This window comes from Chrysemys picta, chromosome 11 (genome assembly GCF_011386835.1).
Source record: "Chrysemys picta bellii isolate R12L10 chromosome 11, ASM1138683v2, whole genome shotgun sequence".
Lineage (NCBI taxonomy): Eukaryota > Metazoa > Chordata > Testudines > Emydidae > Chrysemys > Chrysemys picta.
In genome coordinates, this window is record NC_088801.1 from 818,754 (window position 1) to 836,892 (window position 18,139).

The 18,139-nt window shown below is 53.4% G+C and overlaps 2 protein-coding genes across 9 annotated transcripts in view; one reads left to right on the forward strand and one right to left on the reverse strand.

The window, feature by feature from the left end:
* The window catches only part of STK11IP (serine/threonine kinase 11 interacting protein), a 34,152-nt gene extending 25,459 nt beyond the window's left edge, over positions 1-8,693 (reverse strand). Inside the window, exons 1-3 of one of the 4 annotated variants that reach the window (XR_010591494.1) lie at positions 6,785-6,941; positions 6,507-6,570; positions 2,094-2,296 (exon numbers count right to left, since the gene is read on the reverse strand). Coding sequence is in view for 3 of the 4 variants with exons in the window: in XM_008175782.4 (XP_008174004.2) it covers positions 2,094-2,296; positions 6,507-6,570; positions 6,785-6,787 (270 nt within the window). In the remaining variant the exon portion in view is untranslated. Of the gene's footprint in view, positions 1-2,093; positions 2,297-6,506; positions 6,571-6,773; positions 6,942-8,600 lie in introns of those variants that run through there. The other 3 variants (XM_024112280.3, XM_008175782.4, XM_024112278.3) reach the window with 3 other exon arrangements.
* SLC4A3 (solute carrier family 4 member 3) overlaps positions 7,882-18,139 on the forward strand; it is a 70,230-nt gene continuing 59,972 nt past the window's right edge. For 2 of the 5 annotated variants that reach the window (XM_065561323.1, XM_065561322.1), the window contains exon 1: positions 7,882-8,282. The gene's annotated coding sequence lies outside the window, so the exon portion shown is untranslated. Of the gene's footprint in view, positions 8,283-12,692; positions 13,145-18,139 lie in introns of those variants that run through there. The other 3 variants (XM_065561324.1, XM_065561325.1, XM_065561321.1) reach the window with 3 other exon arrangements.

The following is an 18,139-nucleotide window of genomic DNA, read 5'->3' on the forward strand; positions in this document are numbered from 1 at the left end:
TCTTCTTCTCTGTCACTGCAGCTCATTCTGGTGTGTCTGCGCTGGACAGCTGGGGTGAGCTCAGCACACAGATCCAGGAATGTGGCCTTTCACACCCCAAAGTTCTGCAGCCACTGCTCACCATCCCAAACCTGCATTATGATGCGATGCCATCAGTCAGTGCTCATTTCTTGGGTCCAGAGGCAGCACTCCACCATCAGCACTCCACCAACAGCACAGCTGTTCTGTGAATGCCACCACAACCCTGAATTTTTTGTGTACACCTTAACAATCTGTCCTTGAAGAAATCGTCATGTCCTTTGCTGTTGCACACTGGCAGGAAGAACGGCAAACACCAGAGGATCATTCATCCTGTATCTGCAATGTTCATGAGAACAGTGCAGAGCTGAGAGAGATCCAGGCTTCTGTTGGAGATAGCAGGCACCAAGAAGTGCCATGTGGGTTTGTAAAATTAAAAAAACAAAACAAAACACACGCATGAAAATTATTGGATGGCATTATGGGATGGAGAAAGTTGCATGGTGGGGAAACTTGACCCTTAACTCCTAGAGATTCGATGAGAGACTTATTTCTACTCCACAACACAATGCAAGCATTTTCCCCAAAAGGCACTGTGCTACATGGTGGCACATTGAACACTAGGGTACTTACCTGTGTCTCACTGCACTTTGCATCGACACAAGAGCTTCTGGTGGGTATGCACCGCACCAATGCAAGCAGCCAAGCATGCACACGCACAAGCAATAGATTGACTTCGGCAGCTGTACGCCGACATAACTCATGTTGACCAAAGTTGGTAGTGTAGACATGGTCCTACATATGCAAAATCATGCTCTGAAGTGTCCCGAGTCTCGATTTGCCAGAAGCTGGGAATGGGCGACAGGGGATGGATCACTTGATTCCCTGTTCTGTTCATTCCCTCTGGGGCACCTGGCATTGGCCACTGTCAGGAGACACGATACTGGGCTAGATGGACCTTTGGTCTGACCCAGTGTGGCCGTTTTTATGGTCCGTCTACTGCAAGAACATCTGGCACCGTAGGAACCATGAACACTAGCTGGGCTGACTGAAGCGCTCGGTCAGTACAGCTGTGCCTACCCCGTGGGTTTTCTGGGCATAGTCAGGGTGTTTTCACATCCATGACTGACAGCTTTGCCAGCATTAAGTGTAGACCAGGCCTTAGAGCAGTCGCATCATTCCCATCCTGGAACTCCCAGGTTGTTTTCACTTACAATTAGAAATGGGCATCTTCAATAAGCTCTTGGTGTGAGCTGAAACCAGACCCATCTTCACTCCTCTCCCACTCCGTAGCACACCCTTCTTACGCTTGGGGCAAAAGCCTTCTCCTCTAACTCTTGCCATCTCTACCTAGTTCAAAGGTCGTCTGAAACTCTCACCCTTGCCTTCATCTCTGTTATTGGTCTTTTTACAATCCAATTACAAAGTGTACATCCAGAGCATTTCCAGCAATTTCCCTTCCCACTACAATCATGCGAATAGCCATTGGTTTAGCGACCGAATCAGTGGGAACCCAACAAGTAGTAGCAAGGGTGCATGGCTAAGACAACAGATATTATCCTCTTCTAACTTTCCAAGCCTACCACCACCACCTACACCCTCAGACTTACAAAGCTTGAGCCAGACAGCTAGCTCACCCATGCCCCAGTCTCCACCAGATACTGTTAACATGTCACATTTTATGATTTACCCTTCAGTTTATTCACTACAATGTCAACCCGACCAGGGTCTGCTTTGATATTCCTCTCTGTCCTGTTTTTAACTCTGCAAAACCTTTCGGAGACTGTTTGCCGGGAAAGATGTGATACCAAATAAATACATGTCATTACATGAACTCTATGGCTCCACATTCTACCTGAGGCACTGACAGCATTGGGGGCACAGAGGCAAGTACTCTGATACGTATGCAATAGAGGGATAACCATATACTTCTCAAATGAACCCAACCTGGGATGGGGATACAGAGAAATCTGCTCCAGCAGTCCACCCCATCCCAGCAGACCTGCTAAGCTTACCACAGTCATTCTCCCTTCTTCCCCACAAAAATCATCACAGGGCACCTTTGCATTACAGACCTTCAGGGAAAGTGTCTTCTGCAAGATGTCAAACAGGAACTGGGCCTGGAGAATGGCAGATGTGTCAGCTGGGTGTGACGGAAGTGCAATAAAACCATGGTTCTGGTTCCGGGACACTAGATGCTGCTCAAAGACCTGGGTCAGGTGCTGCAGAGTGGAGGTGAGCAAAGTGAGGGTGCTAGTGCCATCTAGAACCAAGTCTCCTGTGAAAGAGATCAGACCATTAACAAACCCAATGTATCTGCAGTTCCATCCATAATTCACTTCACCACATGCAGTGGTGTGACTGCAGGCCAGGAAGGGGACCTTTCTCCCATGGTCATGAGCCGTACCTAGCACCAATCCATTTGCCTGACATGACCGCATTAAATCACTAATTGTTTAAAATGTGATGTGAAAATGAGTAAGTCAGAAGCAAAAGTCTTAATGCAACATTCAGACTGCACAGTAAAGTCAGAATGTTTAGAAATGCAAGAGTAAAAGGTGAAGAGAAGCATTAACTCTGCTGTGCTTACTCACTAGATCCACAACACTAGTATATTAAGTTATAAACTTAAACACAAAACCAAACTAGACACCGCTACATGCAGGCTGCTCAGCTGTTAGACTGCCGACATGACTTTTTGAAATTGACTAATTTTAAAAGAAATTTCAGTTTCTGATAAAGTCCCCTTTAGATTTCAAAACAACATTTCAGGAGTTTCCTGCTTCCTTGTTGATATTTGAGCGTCTTTTCAGCAAAGAGGAAGATGAACTTTTCAGGGGAAACAGTGCAAGTGACTATAAACAAAAAGTGTCACATCTACAAAGTAAACGGAAAAAAGAAAAGTCACCCCCCATTCAACTCCAGGAATTTTACATGTCACTTACAACTATGGTAGATGCAACTGTCAAGCCTTGGCTACATTTAGAAGTTGTCATTTTAACTGTGACTAGCTAAGCAGCAACACCGTGCCCGTTTTCCCCTCCCCGACCATAGCTGCAGTTACACATTTTGCTTAGTCAAACTGGAACAAGCAAGATACTGGTACAAAAGTGCTTTACTAATGTTACTTATTCCAGTTTGACAAAGCAAAGCAAAATCACCTAAACTGGTATAAAGCACCTTATACCAGTATAATTGCATCCACTAGGTCAGGCATGGGCAAGCTTTTTGGCCCATAGAAATTGTATGGCAGGCCATGAATGCTCAAAAAATTGGGGTTGCGATGTGGGAGGGGGTGAGGGCTCTGGTTGGGGGTGCGGGTTCTGAGGTGGGCGAGAAATGAGGAGTTCAGGGTGCAGGAGGGGACTCCAGGCGGGGGGTGGAGTGAGGGCTCCAGCTGGGGATGAGGCGTTTGGGGTGTAGGAGGGTGCTCCAGGCTGGGACTGAGAGGTTCAGAGGGCTGGGGGGGGGGAGGAGGGAGAGGATCAGGGCTGTGGCAGGAGGCTAGAAAGGGGTGCAGGTTCCAGCGGGTGGGGAGGGGGGGAGTCTCTGGGGTGGGGCTGGGGATGAGAGGTTTGGATGGCAGGAGAGTGATCAGGGATGGAGCCTCAGGGGTTCAGGCTCCAGGCAGCGCTTACCTCAAGCAGCTCCTGGAAGCAGCAGCAGCATGTCCCTTCTCCGGTTCCTATGTGGAGGCACAGCCAAGGAGTTCTGTATGCTGTCCCGTCTGCAGGCACTCCCCCTGCAGCTCTTGGGGTGGGGGCAGCATGCAGAGCAGTCCCCTGGCTGCTCCTATGCGTAGGAGCTGGAGGAAGGCCCTGTCACTGCTTCCAGGCGCCACATAGAGCAGCCCCCGACCCTGCTCCCCAGCTGGAGTACCGGAGCGGTGCAAGCCCCAGACCCTGCTCCCCAGCAGGAGCTCAAGGGCCGGATTAAAATGGCTGGTGGCCCGGATCTGGCCCGCGGGCCGTAGTTTGATCACCCCTGCACTAGGGATTTTATCAGCATTATGTCAGTAAAAACAGGCACACTCCAATCAACATGTAAAAAATTTTTATGTAGACCAGGCCTCACTCAAATGGAATTTGAGTTTAATGGAATACTGTCACATTGCTTTAGGAACCTTCCCACATTTCCTGATTTTTAGTGATTTGATTGCACAACATTGACTTCACATCAAGGTTTTATTAATTATTAGTTATGATTATTATTAAAGGGGAAAGACTTGCAGAGCTTAAACTCTGCTGGAAGAGTTAAGCTCTGAACAAACAGAAACCTAACTGCTCTCTGCAGACTGTAAGCGAGTGCCTGAAGCCTTAGGTTTTCTACCAAAAACTACATGCTGAACATATGCACAAATAGTCTCATTTTTGAGTTATTTTCAAGTCAAGCATCCCCCCCCGGTGCAGGCAGTTTCAAGCTTCACCATTTCTGACTGCATCCCTGTTGCATTACAAGTCTAATACATAAATTGCAACAGTACTTTCCATGCTCACATAACCCCACATTCATATTTGCAGCACAAGCATGGAAATGTTAATAAAAAAAGAGAAAGCTTCCAAGAAGTTCAGAAGGGCCGCATTTGTTTCCAGTAGCAGACAGTTCATAGGCACCGCAATATTTCTACATCTACAGAGCCCGCAGAAGTGGGTTGACAGACTTGGCTAAAAACCATTGATGGACCTAGCCTCCATGAACCTACGTAGTTCTTTTTTAACTCTGTTATGGTTTTGGGAACATCCCCTGGCAATGAGTTCCACAGGTTGACAGTGCGTTGTGTGAAGAAGTGCTTGCTTCTGCTTGTTTTAAATATGCTGCCTATTAATGTCATTGGATAACCCAGGGGTGAGCAAACTATTGCCTGCGGGCCAGATCCAGGCCGCCAGCCGTTTCAATCCAGCCCTCGAGCTCCCACTGGGGAGCAGGCTCTGGGTCTTGCCCCGCTCTGGCGCTCCAGCCGGGGAGCAGGTTCGGGAGCCGCTCCTGGAAGCAGCGACATGGCCTCCTCCGGCTTGTGTAGGGGCAGCCAGGGGACTCCACTCTGCACGCTGACCCTGCCCCAAACACTGCCCCTGAAGCTCCCATTGGCCGGACCGTGGGGTGGTGCCTACAGACAGGGCAGCATGCAGAACCACCTGGCCGTGCCTCCGTGTAGGAGCTGGAGAAGGAAGCCGCTTGAGGTAAGCGCCGCACAGAGCCTGCATCCCTGAGGCTCCACCCGGGCCCCAACCCCCTGCCCCAACCCAGATCCCCCTTCCCACCCTCCAAACCCCTCGGTTCCAGCCTAGAGCACCTTCCTGCACCCCAACCCCTCATCCCCAGACAGAGCCCTTAACCCCCGCACCTCCAGCCCTCTCCCACACCCTGAACTCCTCATTTCACACCTCGGAGCCCTCACCCCCAACCAGAGCCCTCAATCCCTCCCGCATCCCAACCCCCAATTTTGTGAGCATTCATGGCGCGCCAAACAATTTCTATGCCCAGATGTGACAAAAAGTTTGCCCACTCCTGGGGTAACCTCTGGTTCTTGCGATATGTGAAGGAATAATATTACACTTTCTTATTCACTTTCTTCTCATCAGTCAAGATTTTATAAATCTCTATCATAGCCCCTCTTAGTTGTCTTTTTTCCAAGCTGCAAAGTCCAAGTCTTAATCTCTCCTCATATGGAAGCTATTCCATATCCCTATTCATTTTTGTTGCCTTTTCTATACCTTTTCCATTTCTAACGTCTTTTTGGAGATGGGATGACCAGAATGGCATGTAGTATTCAAAATGTGGGTGTACCATGGATTTATGTTGTGGCATTATGATATATATGTAGGCTGCACAGAAATATCCTGTGGCACAACCAAAACCTTACAGGTATTGCACAGAGACATGGCTCAGGAGAAGACAGACACCCCTTGATTCCCAGTGTTCCTGTGGTGGTGGTGGTGGGGGGGGGGGCGCTGCATAGGGGCATTGGGAAAGAAGTGGTCCTGGCTGGAACCCCCCAAAGCAAATGGTGCAGTACTTGCTGAGGCTACTCCTAGGTCTGCTCCTGCCAGCTTCAGTTAGACTTGGTATTTTTCTTCCCCTCATCACTGCCAAGGTCTGTTCTGGAAGCTTTTCCATGGGATCTGGAGCTCAGCGCTGATGCCTGGCCGCATACAGATGAGCAGAGCCCATCCCGAGCTCTGGAGACTGGCCCACGACTCTGCACCGGGAAGCCGGGGCTGCCAAGTCATCCTCCCACCCAAAACGATTTCCAACCTCATCCCAGTACCCAGAAGTGAGAACCATCCGCCGAAGTGGGCATTCACCCACGAAAGCTTTTGCTCAATACATTTGTTAGTCTTAAAGGTGCCACAGGACCTGCTGTTGCTTTTTACATCTCAGCGGGGTCTTCTCCTCCCTGGCCTGCCCCAGCCCTCGCCCCCCCGCACTGCCCCAGCCCCCCCATCGGGCCGATCTCCCAGGCCCAGCCTGCGATCCGGGGGCCTCACCGGAGTCCTGGAGCAGCCGGGCTAAGCTCTGGACCAGCATCTCCCCTGGTGCCGCAGACGCCATCTGTAAGGGGCGGGGAGAAGCGTCAGTGTCACACCGCGCGGACACGCCGGGGCGGGGCCGGGCCTGCGGGGCAAACGGGCCCCGGCTCACCCCCCTCCCCGCGGCTGAGACCGGCTCCGGCAGGAGGGGGCCCGGGGATCGAACTCCCGTCCCGGACTGAGACCCTGGGGCTGCCCCGCGCCCCCCACCCCGGCCTCACTCACTTCCGCGTTACCATGGAGTCGGAGAGTCCCGGGCAGAGCGGCTCCCCCGGGCGCCCCTCACTTCCGCGTTACCATAGAGTCCAAGAACCACGGGCAGAGCGGCTCCCCCGGGCGCCCTTCATTACTGCACTACCATAGAGTCCGCCTCAGAGTCACCCGCCAGGCAAGAGCAAAACGTAGCGCTGGGGTCACTCCCCCCCGCCCCCCAACACATCCACCTCCCCCCGCTTCCCTCCCCCAGACCCCCCAACACACCCACCTCCCCCCGCTTCCCCCCTCCACACACACACACACACACCCATCCTCCCCCCGCTCCAAACACACCCACCTTCCCCTCCCCCTCTACAGACCCCCCCCACACACCCCGCCCCAGGAGCCCCTCGGCTCCACTCCGTCCTCCCGCTGTACAGCCTTCCCCGAACTCCTCCATAGTCCCCCGCCCCCCCCCCCCCAGCTCTGACCCGTAGAGACACCCCCGGGACCCCCCCCCCCAGCTCTGACCCGTCACTCTAGAGACACCCCCGGGACCCCCCCCCCAGCTCTGACCCGTCACTCTAGAGACACCCCCGGGCCCCCCCCCCCGAGCTCTGACCCGTCACTCTAGAGACACCCCCGGGCCCCCCCCCCCAGCTCTGACCCGTCACTCTAGAGACACCCCCGGGACCCCCCCCCCGAGCTCTGACCCGTCACTCTAGAGACACCCCCGGGACCCCCCCCCCCCAGCTCTGACCCGTCACTCTAGAGACACCCCCGGGACCCCCCCCCCCAGCTCTGACCCGTCACTCTAGAGACACCCCCGGGACCCCCCCCCCCAGCTCTGACCCGTCACTCTAGAGACACCCCCGGGACCCCCCCCCCAGCTCTGACCCGTCACTCTAGAGACACCCCCGGGACCCCCCCCCCCCCCCCAGCTCTGACCCGTCACTCTAGAGACACCCCCGGGACCCCCCCCCCCAGCTCTGACCCGTCACTCTAGAGACACCCCCGGGACCCCCCCCCCCCAGCTCTGACCCGTCACTCTAGAGACACCCCCGGGACCCCCCCCCCCAGCTCTGACCCGTCACTCTAGAGACACCCCCGGGACCCCCCCCCCAGCTCTGACCCGTCACTCTAGAGACACCCCGCCCCCCGGGAGCCCCCGTCCCCAGGGCAGCCCCCCCCCCGCGCTGCCCGTGGCGGACCCCTGGGCAGACGGGCTGTCCCGCCCGGCAGGGCTCGGGGACTCCGGGCGGGGAACGTGCCCAGCGAGCCGGGCCCCAGGGCTCTGGCCCCGTCCCGGGGTGCTCTGTAGCCAGCCCCTGGGCGACTCCCCCCCCCCGAGTCCCAGGGCAGCAGCGGGGGGGGGGGGGATTCGCCCCCCCCCGCACAGGCTGGGTCGGAGACGCGCAGCAGCCGGCGGGGGCGGGGGGGTGGAGTGAGGGGACCCCCCCCCCGGCTAGTGCTAGCGGAGGAGCCCCCAGGCTCGGGCCAGGCTCGCCACCAACGCGCTGGCCCCTCCCCGCCCGGCAGGTAAGTGGCTGCAGCTCCGGGATCCCGGCCTGCGCCGCGGGGTTCACACGCTGCCCGGCTGTCCCGGAGCCCGGGTGTGACTCCGGTGTCTCCCCCATCCGCGGGGCGGCTTGGCGCCAGTTCCGCCTGCCAGCCCCCGCGCAGCGATCCGGAGCCGCCCGGCGCAGGGGGTCCCGCGCTGACCAGCCCGCATGGCCCGTGCGGTGCGGGGGCCGGGCCGGAGGGACACGCTGCAGCCCCCGCCAGCCAGGGGCGAGGCAGCCCGCGGGGGAGTCGGCTCCCCTGGCCGCCGCGAAGCTGTCCCGTGCCGCAGCCTACCTGTGGCGGGGCTGGGCCAGGGCACGTGGTAGGAAGGACCCTGGCAGAGCGGGTAGGGGGGGCGGCGGCTCCCTCCGCCCCTTATATCGGCCCGGGGCGAGGGTGGGAGTGCAGGTGAGCGGGGTGGGGCCTCGCTCAGGGGTAGGCAGTCAGTGGGGGCGCTGTAGGGGGTTCCTCGGAAATCAGCCCTGGGGTAACAACCCCAAATCACCCATTACTGGCAGGCATTTAATTTCAGAAAGGGGAAGTATGCAAAAATGAGGGGGCTAGTTAAACAGAAATTAAAAGGTACAGTGACTAGAGTGAAATCCTGGCAAGCTGCATGGACACTTTTCAAAGACACCATAATAGAGACCCAGCTTAAATGTATACCCCAAATTAAAAAACACAGTAAAAGAACTAAAAAAGAGCCACCGTGGCTTAACAACCATGTAAAAGAAGCAGTGGGAGATAAAAAGGCATCTTTTAAAAGTGGAAGTTAGATCCTAGTGAGGTAAATAGAAAGGAGCATACATACTGCCAAATTAAGTGTAAAAATGTAAGAAGAAAAGCCAAAAAGGAGTTTGAAGAACAGCTAGCCAAAAACTCCAAAGGTAATAACAAAATGTTTTTTAAGTACATCAGAAGCAGGAAGCCTGCTAAACAACCAGTGGGGCCCCTGGATGATCGAGATAAAAAAGGAGCACTTAAAGACGATAAAGTAATTGCGGAGAAACTAAATGAAACCTTTGCTTCAGTCTTCACGGTTGAGGATGTTAGGGATATTCCCAAACCTGAGCCGACTTTTTGGAGGTGACAAATCTGGGGAATTGTTACAGATTGAAGGACACTAGAGGAGGTTTTGGAATTAATTGATAAACTTGACAGTAACAAGTCACCGGGACCAGATGGCATTCACCCAAGAGTTCTGAAAGAACTCAAATGTGAAATTGCGGAACTATTAACTAGGGTCTGTAACCTGTCCTTTAAATCGGCTTCTGTACCCAATGACTGGAAGATAGCTAAGGTAACGCCAAAATTTAAAAAGGGCTCTAGAGGTGATCCTAGCAATTACAGACCGTTAAGTCTAATGTCAGTACTGGGCAAAAATAAAATTGTCAGACACATAGAAGAACATAACTTGTTGGGCAAAAGTCAACATGGTTTCTGTAAAGGGAAATCATGTCTTACTAATCTATTAGAGTTCTTTGAAGGGGTCAACAAACATGTGGATAAGGGGGATCCAGTGGACATAATGTTCTTAGATTTCCAGAAAGCCTTTGACAAGGTCCCTCACAAAAGGCTCTTACGTCAATTAAGTTGTCATAGGATAAGAGGGAAGATCCTTTCATGAATTGAGAACTGGTTAAAAGACAGGGAACAAAGGGTAGGAATAAATGGTAAATTTTCAGAATGGAGAGGGGTAACTAGTGGTATTCCCCAAGGGTCAGTCCTAGGACCAATCCTATTCAACTTATTCATAAATGATCTGGAGAAAGGGGTAACCAGTGAGGTAGCGAAGTTTCCAGATGATACTAAACTGCTCAAGATAGTTAAGACCAAAGCAGACTGTGAAGAACTTCAAAAAGATCTCACAAAACTAAGTGATTGGGCAACAAAATGGCAAATGAAATTTAATGTGGGTAAAGTAATGCACATTGGAAAAAATAACCCCAACTATACATACAATATGATGGGGGCTAATTTAGCTACAACTAATCAGGAAAGAGATCTTGGAGTCATCGTGGATAGTTCTCTCAAGACGTCCACGCAGTGTGCAGCAGCAGTCAAAAAAGCATTGAGAATAAGACAGAGAATATCTTATTGCCCTTATATAAATCCATGGTACGCCCACATCTTGAATACTGCATACAGATGTGGTCTCCTCATCTCAAAAAAGCTATACTGACATTAGAAAAAGTTCAAAAAGGGCAACTAAAATGATTAGTGGTTTGGAACGGGTCCCATATGAGGAGAGATTAAGGAGGCCAGGACTTTTCAGCTTGGAAAAGAGGAGACTAAGGGGCGGATATGATAGAGGTATATAAAATCATGAGTGATGTGGAGAAAGTGAATAAGGAAAAGTTATTTACTTGTCCCCATAATATAAGGACTAGGGACCACCAAATGAAATTAATGGGCAGCAAAATAAAAGGAAGTTCTTCTTCACACAGTGCTCAGTCAACCTGTGGAACTCCTTGCCTGAGGAGGTTGTGAAGGCTAGGACTATAACAGGGTTTAAAAGAGAACTGGATAAATTAATGGAGGTTAAGTCCATTAATGGCTATTAGCCAGGATGGGTAAGGAAGGGTGTCCCTAGCCTCTGTTTGTCAGAGGGTGGAGATGGATGGCAGGAGAGAGATCACTGGATCATTACCTGTTAGGTTCACTCCCTCTGGAGCACCTGGCATTGGGCACTGTTGGTAGGCAGGATACTGGGCTGGATGGACCTTTGGTCTGACCCAGTATGGCCGTTCTTATGGTCTTATGTCACAGCTGCACAGGTGGCCAAGGCATGAGCTGCAGGACTGCTGCGCTCTGTCGGGCCCGGGCCATACCCAGCACGGGGCTGCCCTGGGAGGGGTTGGCTCCCACGGGCACCCGGTTCTTGCCCAGCAGTTCCCCCCTAGTGTGAATGGACAATAGATCACGTTATGCGGCCAGTACACATCTCCCAGGCCACTTTTGTGTCATGCCTTTATAAACACGTTAGCGAACCCAAATCCCCTGCCAGGTGGGTCCCGTTATCCGCACTTATCAAAAGGGAAACCGAATCAGAATGGAAATGCATGACTAAGTGCGCAGGGTGTGTTTGTGGCGAGGCTGGGAAGGGAACCCAGAGCTGCTTGGCTGCTCCTCAGCCTTTGCTTCAGGGAAACAGCTCCCCAGCTGCGCTCTGTCCCCTGGCGATAGACCTGGCCTGGTAGACGGTGGGGCGGCTGCCCAGTGACTGCAGTGGACATTGGGCCCAGGGCTCTGTATTGCCTGCATGGCTCCAGGAACCCCTCGGGCACTGCACACGATACAGTGTCCGTACCTGATCGTGGGGACAGAGCTGGGGAAGCAGTGAGGGAGTGTGTGAGGGGTGTGGGTGCAGACGGTGTGTATGACTATGTGATGAGAAGGGAAGGTGAACAGAAGAGGCGGATAGGCACGTCGGGGACTGGGGGGGCTGGGGTGGGAGCAGGTGGGTGTATGTGGCCGTATTAGGGGGCATGTGTACAGTGCAGGCTGCGGGCTTGTGTGTGTTCTGAGAAGCGGGAAGTGTGAGGCTATTTGCACCTCAATGTGCACAGACCAGCCTGGGGTGGGGCGGGGGTGTGGAATGAGAGGGGGGTAGCATGCACCTGGGGTGGGGGTGGGCCCGTGTGACCAGTGTGCACACACCAGCCTGCGGGGCTGTGGGTGTGTGTGGAATGAGGGGTGGGGGTAGCATGCACCTGGGGTGGGGGTGGGCACGTGTGATCAGTGTGCACACACCAGCCTGCGGGGGTGTGGGTGTGTGTGGAATGAGGGGTGGGGTTAGCATGCACCTGGGGTGGGGGTGGGCACGTGTGACCAGTGTGTACACACCAGCCTGCAGGGGTGTGGGTGTGTGTGGAATGAGGGGTGGGGGTAGCATGCACCTGGGGTGGGGGTGGGCACGTGTGATCAGTGTACACACACCAGCCTGCGGGGGTGTGGGTGTGTGTGGAATGAGGGGTGGGGGTAGCATGCACCTGGGGTGGGGGTGGGCACGTGTGATCAGTGTACACACACCAGCCTGCGGGGGTGTGGGTGTGTGTGGAATGAGGGGTGGGGGTAGCATGCACCTGGGGTGGGGGTGGGCACGTGTGATCAGTGTACACACACCAGCCTGCGGGGGTGTGGGGGTGTGTGGAATGAGGGGTGGGGTTAGCATGCACCTGGGGTGGGGGTGGGCACGTGTGACCAGTGTGTACACACCAGCCTGCGGGGGTGTGGGTGTGGGTGTGTGTGGAATGAGGGGTGGGGGTGGGCACGTGTGACCAGTGTGTACACACCAGCCTGCGGGGGTGTGGGTGTGTGTGGAATGAGGGGTGGGGGTGGGCACGTGTGACCAGTGTGCACACACCAGCCTGCGGGGGGAGGCGCACCTGTGACGGCAGCGCGCAGGGTAACGCGCGGAGCTGGCCCCACGTTTGCGCTGCGCGGCGCCTTGCGGGCCGGGGGAAGCCGGTCGCTGGAGCTGGTGCGGAGCAGCCGCGGGAGGCGTGTGTCTCCAGGCTGTCGCCTGTGCCGGAGGCCGCCCCAGCCCTGCGTGACTCACGGCGGCCGGGCTCGGCGCTCGCGGCGCGGGATTTCCAGCGCAGCCAGGCGGAGCGGAGCCCGATGCGGTGCATGGCTGCGTGGCTGCTGGAGAAGCGGAGGCGGCGGCGGTGCCTGACCCAGCCGCCCTCCCTGGCCCCCGGCAGGGACATGGCCGCATGTTGAGCGCTGCCCGGCGGCGGCCCGAGCGGAGCGGGAAGGAGTCCTGCGCAGCGCCGTGTGTCCGGGGACCCGTGGCCGGAGGCTAGCGGCTCTCCTTCCTTCTCCGCGGTTGCGAGGTACGGTACTAGTCGTCCCACCCCAGCCTCCCGCCTCCATCGCCCTTTCTCGGCAGCTCCGCGCCCGTGGCATTGACACAGACGTGTGGCCAGGAGCCTGTCTGGAGTCCCCATCGGCAGCTCCTCCAGCCCGGGCTGCTTCCACCCCCGCCGCGCCCAGGGGCGGCCAGCCCTTGCTGGGGCTTTGCCAGTGACACCTGTCCGTGTTACCGCGGGCTGCTGCCCAGCGTTTCTGACGTGAGCTTACAGCCTTTCCCAAAATGTCTGTGCTTGAGGGGCATCTCCCTCCGGTACCAGCCAGGGAGCCCTAGGGCGCAGACAGCATGCAGGGGCAACGAAGGGGAGGGAAAGGTTTGTGAGCCACTGAACGTGAGACAGCAAAATTACAGGGCTAGTAGCAGGTGCACAGGGCATATAGGTGGGTCCCTGCGTCCCAGTGCTGCAGGCTCCTATGTAGCATGGCGCCTATGCAGTCTGCACAGGGTCCTCCTCTCCCATTGCTGTAGACTCCTGCGTAGACACGGCACCAGCAAAATGTGTTCCACTCTCCCAGAGCCATGGGCTCCCGGACACATGGTGCCAGCACCGCTGGCCTGTGAGTCTCACCTTCTGGTGCCACAGGCTGGCTCCTAAGTACATGTGGTGCCTGCGCACCTGATATCGGCACTATTGCTTCCTGATGCTGCGTGTCCTGTGTTTTCATGAAGCGTCCATGCACCCTACCCTGGATTCCCATCTCCCAGTGCTGCAGGCTTTCATGCACAGCCTGCATATTTGTCTGAGTCTCCCGTCACTGTAGGGTCCTGAGTACACGCAGTACATGTCTAATCAGCTTGTGGCTCAGGCATATGCACAGTGTGCATGTGAGGCACACACAATATATTGTCAGGGTCCATCTCTGTTCCTTTCTTCCTGAGCTGTGTGGGTCCCTACCATAGCTACCCAGAAACCCAATTGTAGGGACCTTCCTTGTCATTGTCTCTTGTATTAATACCTCATCATCTCTGTGTGATTTCTCTGTCGAGATCAGACTAGTGCTCCATCTAGTCTAGTATCCCGTCTCTGACAGTAGCAAGTATTGGAGGCTTCAGGGGAAGGTGTAAACATCCAAAGTGGAGAGTTGTGGATATTCTCTCACAGGCTACCCTGTGTAAAGTAACCATCGTCCATGTAAATGTCAAATCCCTTTCTGAATTCTGTTGTGCTCTTGGTTTCTCTGATATCAGTGGCGATGAGTTCCATAGGTTAATTAGGTGCATAAAAAGTTTTTCCCATTCCTTAGGGTTACATTTGTTAACACATTCAGTTTAATCCTGTGTCCCCTTGTTCTTGTGTTATGAGAGAGGGGGAATAGGAGTGCAGAATCTATCTTTTCAGTTCTGGTCAGGTTCGTATACCGGGCCTACCACCATGGCATCTCAACACCTCTTTTTTATTCTTATGCTTCTGTTATATCCCCTGTTGTTCATCTCCTCTCTGAACTAAACAGTCCCAGTCAATCTCTCTGCATAGGAAAGTCTTTCCAGGCCTCTAATCATTTTCCTCACTTGTCTTTAAACTCCTCCTTTCTCCTTTTTCTAACTACTTCCTAGACTCTCATACTGTTTCTATCTCCATCCCTCTGACTGCCTCCTGGTTTTATCTCAACCCACTTAGCTGGGGCTGCTGCTCTTCATGGGATTATAGATGTTAAGAGATGGAAAATGCCTCTTAGCCCACATCGAAACTCCTTTTCCAGGGAGCCTGGAAGCCTGGAACAGAATTGTTCCCCACAGGGTTCTTTCCAGTCTTGTTTTCAGTGTACCAAGCCATGGAGCTCCTACCACTTCCCTGAGGAGACAGCTCCAGAGCCTGGCAAATATTCTTGCATAGCTAGGTAAGTGTACGTGCTACAAAATTCCTGCCCCCAGGAGTTTGGGTGGTCAGACTTGGCCTTCTCACTGGGCCCTCCGTCCAAAGAACATCACCCACTTCAGACCCAGCGTTACTTCTGATCCAGAAAAACATAGAGGACCAAATTCAGAGGTGGCGCAGGTTAGGCTCCTTACAGTGAGACTACCTTAAACCTACCTAGGACCTATTCTTCCAATGGGGAAGGAATCTTAAGGCTTCCGTCCTGCGGGTGGCTCCAAGAGGAGGGATCCCAGCACCAGCATGGAATCCCACTGAAGTAAATGGAGAACTGTGTGGTGGGAGTTGCCTAAGCTACAATAACGTGCCTCCTTTAATTTATATCCTCTCACCCACTCTTATTAGTTGCTTTCCTTGCTGTCTTCCTCTTTCCCAGCTCCTCAGTGTGTGTTACAATGTAGACAGGTTCCCTTCCACTCAGCTAGACTCTGGGCCAAATTTAGAGCAGAAGCGTGTGAGCGTGAAGGCTGTACGTTACACTTGGGTAAGTGGGACAGGTTCAAGCTAGTGTAATTCATAAGCCGAGGGGGACAGGAAAAGTGTGAGCTGCATCAGCGCATGCTCTTGTAGACTTTAATTCTTAGCCTCCGCTTTGAATCTGGTCTGCTGTCATGCTTCTATTCTAAATTAATTACATCGGGAATGCTGAATCATGGACCTAGAGACAACTTTGTAGACACTAAAAGGATGACGGTCTCAGTGTTTAAAATTTCTTTGACTGTTGTTTTTTCTTGTATGATTCACAGATTCCAAGGCCATAAGGGCCTAGTCTGACCTCCTGAATAACACAGACCATAGAATTCACCCAAAATAATTCCTAGAGTAGATCTGGGGGGGAAATCCAATCTTGATTTTAAAATTGTCAGTGAGTGGAGTATCCACCACGACCCTTGGTAAATTGTTCCAGTGGTTAATTACTCTGTTAAAAATGTACACCTTATTTCCAATCTGAATTTGTCTAGCTTCAACTTCCAACCACTGGATCATGTTAGACCTTTCTCTGCTAGATGTTAAGAGATGGAAAATGCCTCTTAGCCCAGCTAGATTGAAGAGCTCATTATCAAATATTTGTTCTCCAGGAAGGTACTTACAGACTGTGATCAAGTCACCCCTTAACCTTCTCTTTGTTAAACTAATTAGATTGAGTTCCTGGAGTCTATATGTTTTCTGATCCTTTCATCATTCTTGTGTCTCTTCTACCATTCTCGCAGGGTATTTTCTCTTATCCTATAACCTGAAAGGAGTTTAGAGAAGAACAACAAGTCAGAGGGCTGGAGGGGTTGATTTAGAGAGATTAAGAGCTAAATCAGTCTAGTTTGGGTAAGTGATGACTAAGGCAGGGGGTGGAGAGAACATGCCAGCAGTCTAGAAAGATCTCATGGGTGTAAACACTGGTGAAGGAATTTTTTTTTTCAGGTGGCCAAACAAAGTGTAATTCAAGAGGATCAGTCTGAAATTAAGAAAGGGAAATTCAGGCTTCATATGAGGAAAGTTTTGTGGCAGAGAGATCTACAAGTGAATGTGAACATCCCAGTCTGCTATGGTCAGTTGTTAATGTCTTTCTGGTATTGTGCCCAGAATTGAATGCAGTATCTCACACGAGATTCCACTAGAGCCACATGGAAAGGTTTTGGTCACCTTCTTGTCAGTATGGCCTGTGTGTGCAGCCTCAAAATTGCAGTGTACTTCTTTGTAGACATATCACACTGCAGTTGTGTCACATTTTCTATCTAATGTTTTTGGCACCAGGCAGTGGTCTTGTTTGCTTCCATGGGTGTATTCTGTAGGCAGCAGTCACACCTCTGGAAATGATTTAATAGAAGATGAGAAATCTGAGAAAATGAGTCTTGTGCAATGTACCTGAGTTGACCTAACTTTCTAGTGTAGACCATCCCTGAGAGACAAGGTGGTGGATATGTGAGCGTTGTCAATTGTTTTGTAGATATTTGGGGCATGCAGTGATGCTGTCTTTGTGAAGGAGTGGGAGTTGGCATATAGGGAGGTGACATCCATGAGAGAGGTTGTTAATATTGCAGTTTCCGGAGGAAGCCTGTTGTGTCCAGAGGAATCTGGCCGTTTGTGTGGTGAGAGAGTCTGGGATACACACATTTTCCAAACAAAGACACTCCACCAGAGAAGTAGATCACATCATGGAATGGGCCACCCAAATACCCCAGGAGAACCTGCTTCTATACAGAAAAACCAAGCCCAACTGCATACCCCTAGTTGTCACCTATCATCCCACTCTGGCACAATGATACCTATATGGGGTATCATTAAACATTAAACCTTCATGGGTGGCAGGTAAAAACCCCTTGGGGAAGCTAGCCCCACTGACCCCCCCCTTCTGCCTGAGGCCCCATCCCTACCCGACCTTTGCCCCACCCCACCCGCCAGAGCCCTGAGGGCCCCCACCGTCACAGATGGAGAAGCCCCGGCCAAACTGCCCCAACCTCCAGGGCTGTACCAGGTTGCCACGAGCCGGCCTGGGCTGCTGGGCAGCCCATGCCCCAAGCTATTCCAGGCAGCCTGCCGGCCCGAGCCCCAAGCCACTCCGGGCCACCCGCCGGCCTGAGCCCTGGGCTGCCCGCTGGAGCTGAGCCCCTGCTGGCTTCCAGGGAGAGGGAAGTAAGGAGGGACGTGGCAGGTAGAGGGGTCTTATGGAGCAGCGGGGAATGGAAGGACACGGTGGGCGGGTGAGGAGGGATGCCTCGAGCCGTGGGAACCTCTGTGGGGGGCACTGGAGTGAAGGAGGAAAGGGAACGACTCACCAGGCAGTGGTGGGCAGTGGGGACCTCAGGGAAGGGGTGGAGCACGGGCAGGGGCCACCACGGCCCAGGAGTCCGGTGGTGGCCACACCAGGGGAGGCTTAGCGTTCCCTGGCCTATTTACCCATTGCCCATGACAACGATATTCAATGGGGACCACATCCTGAAAGAAAGCTTTTCCAAAGCCCTGCTACTGGCCTTCAGACAACCCCCCAACCATACCAAGCTCATCATCAGAAGCAATCTCCCCACAGACCAGGACACACCTACTCAAAGCAGTACCAGATCCTGCCAGAACAGATGCAAAACCTGCAGA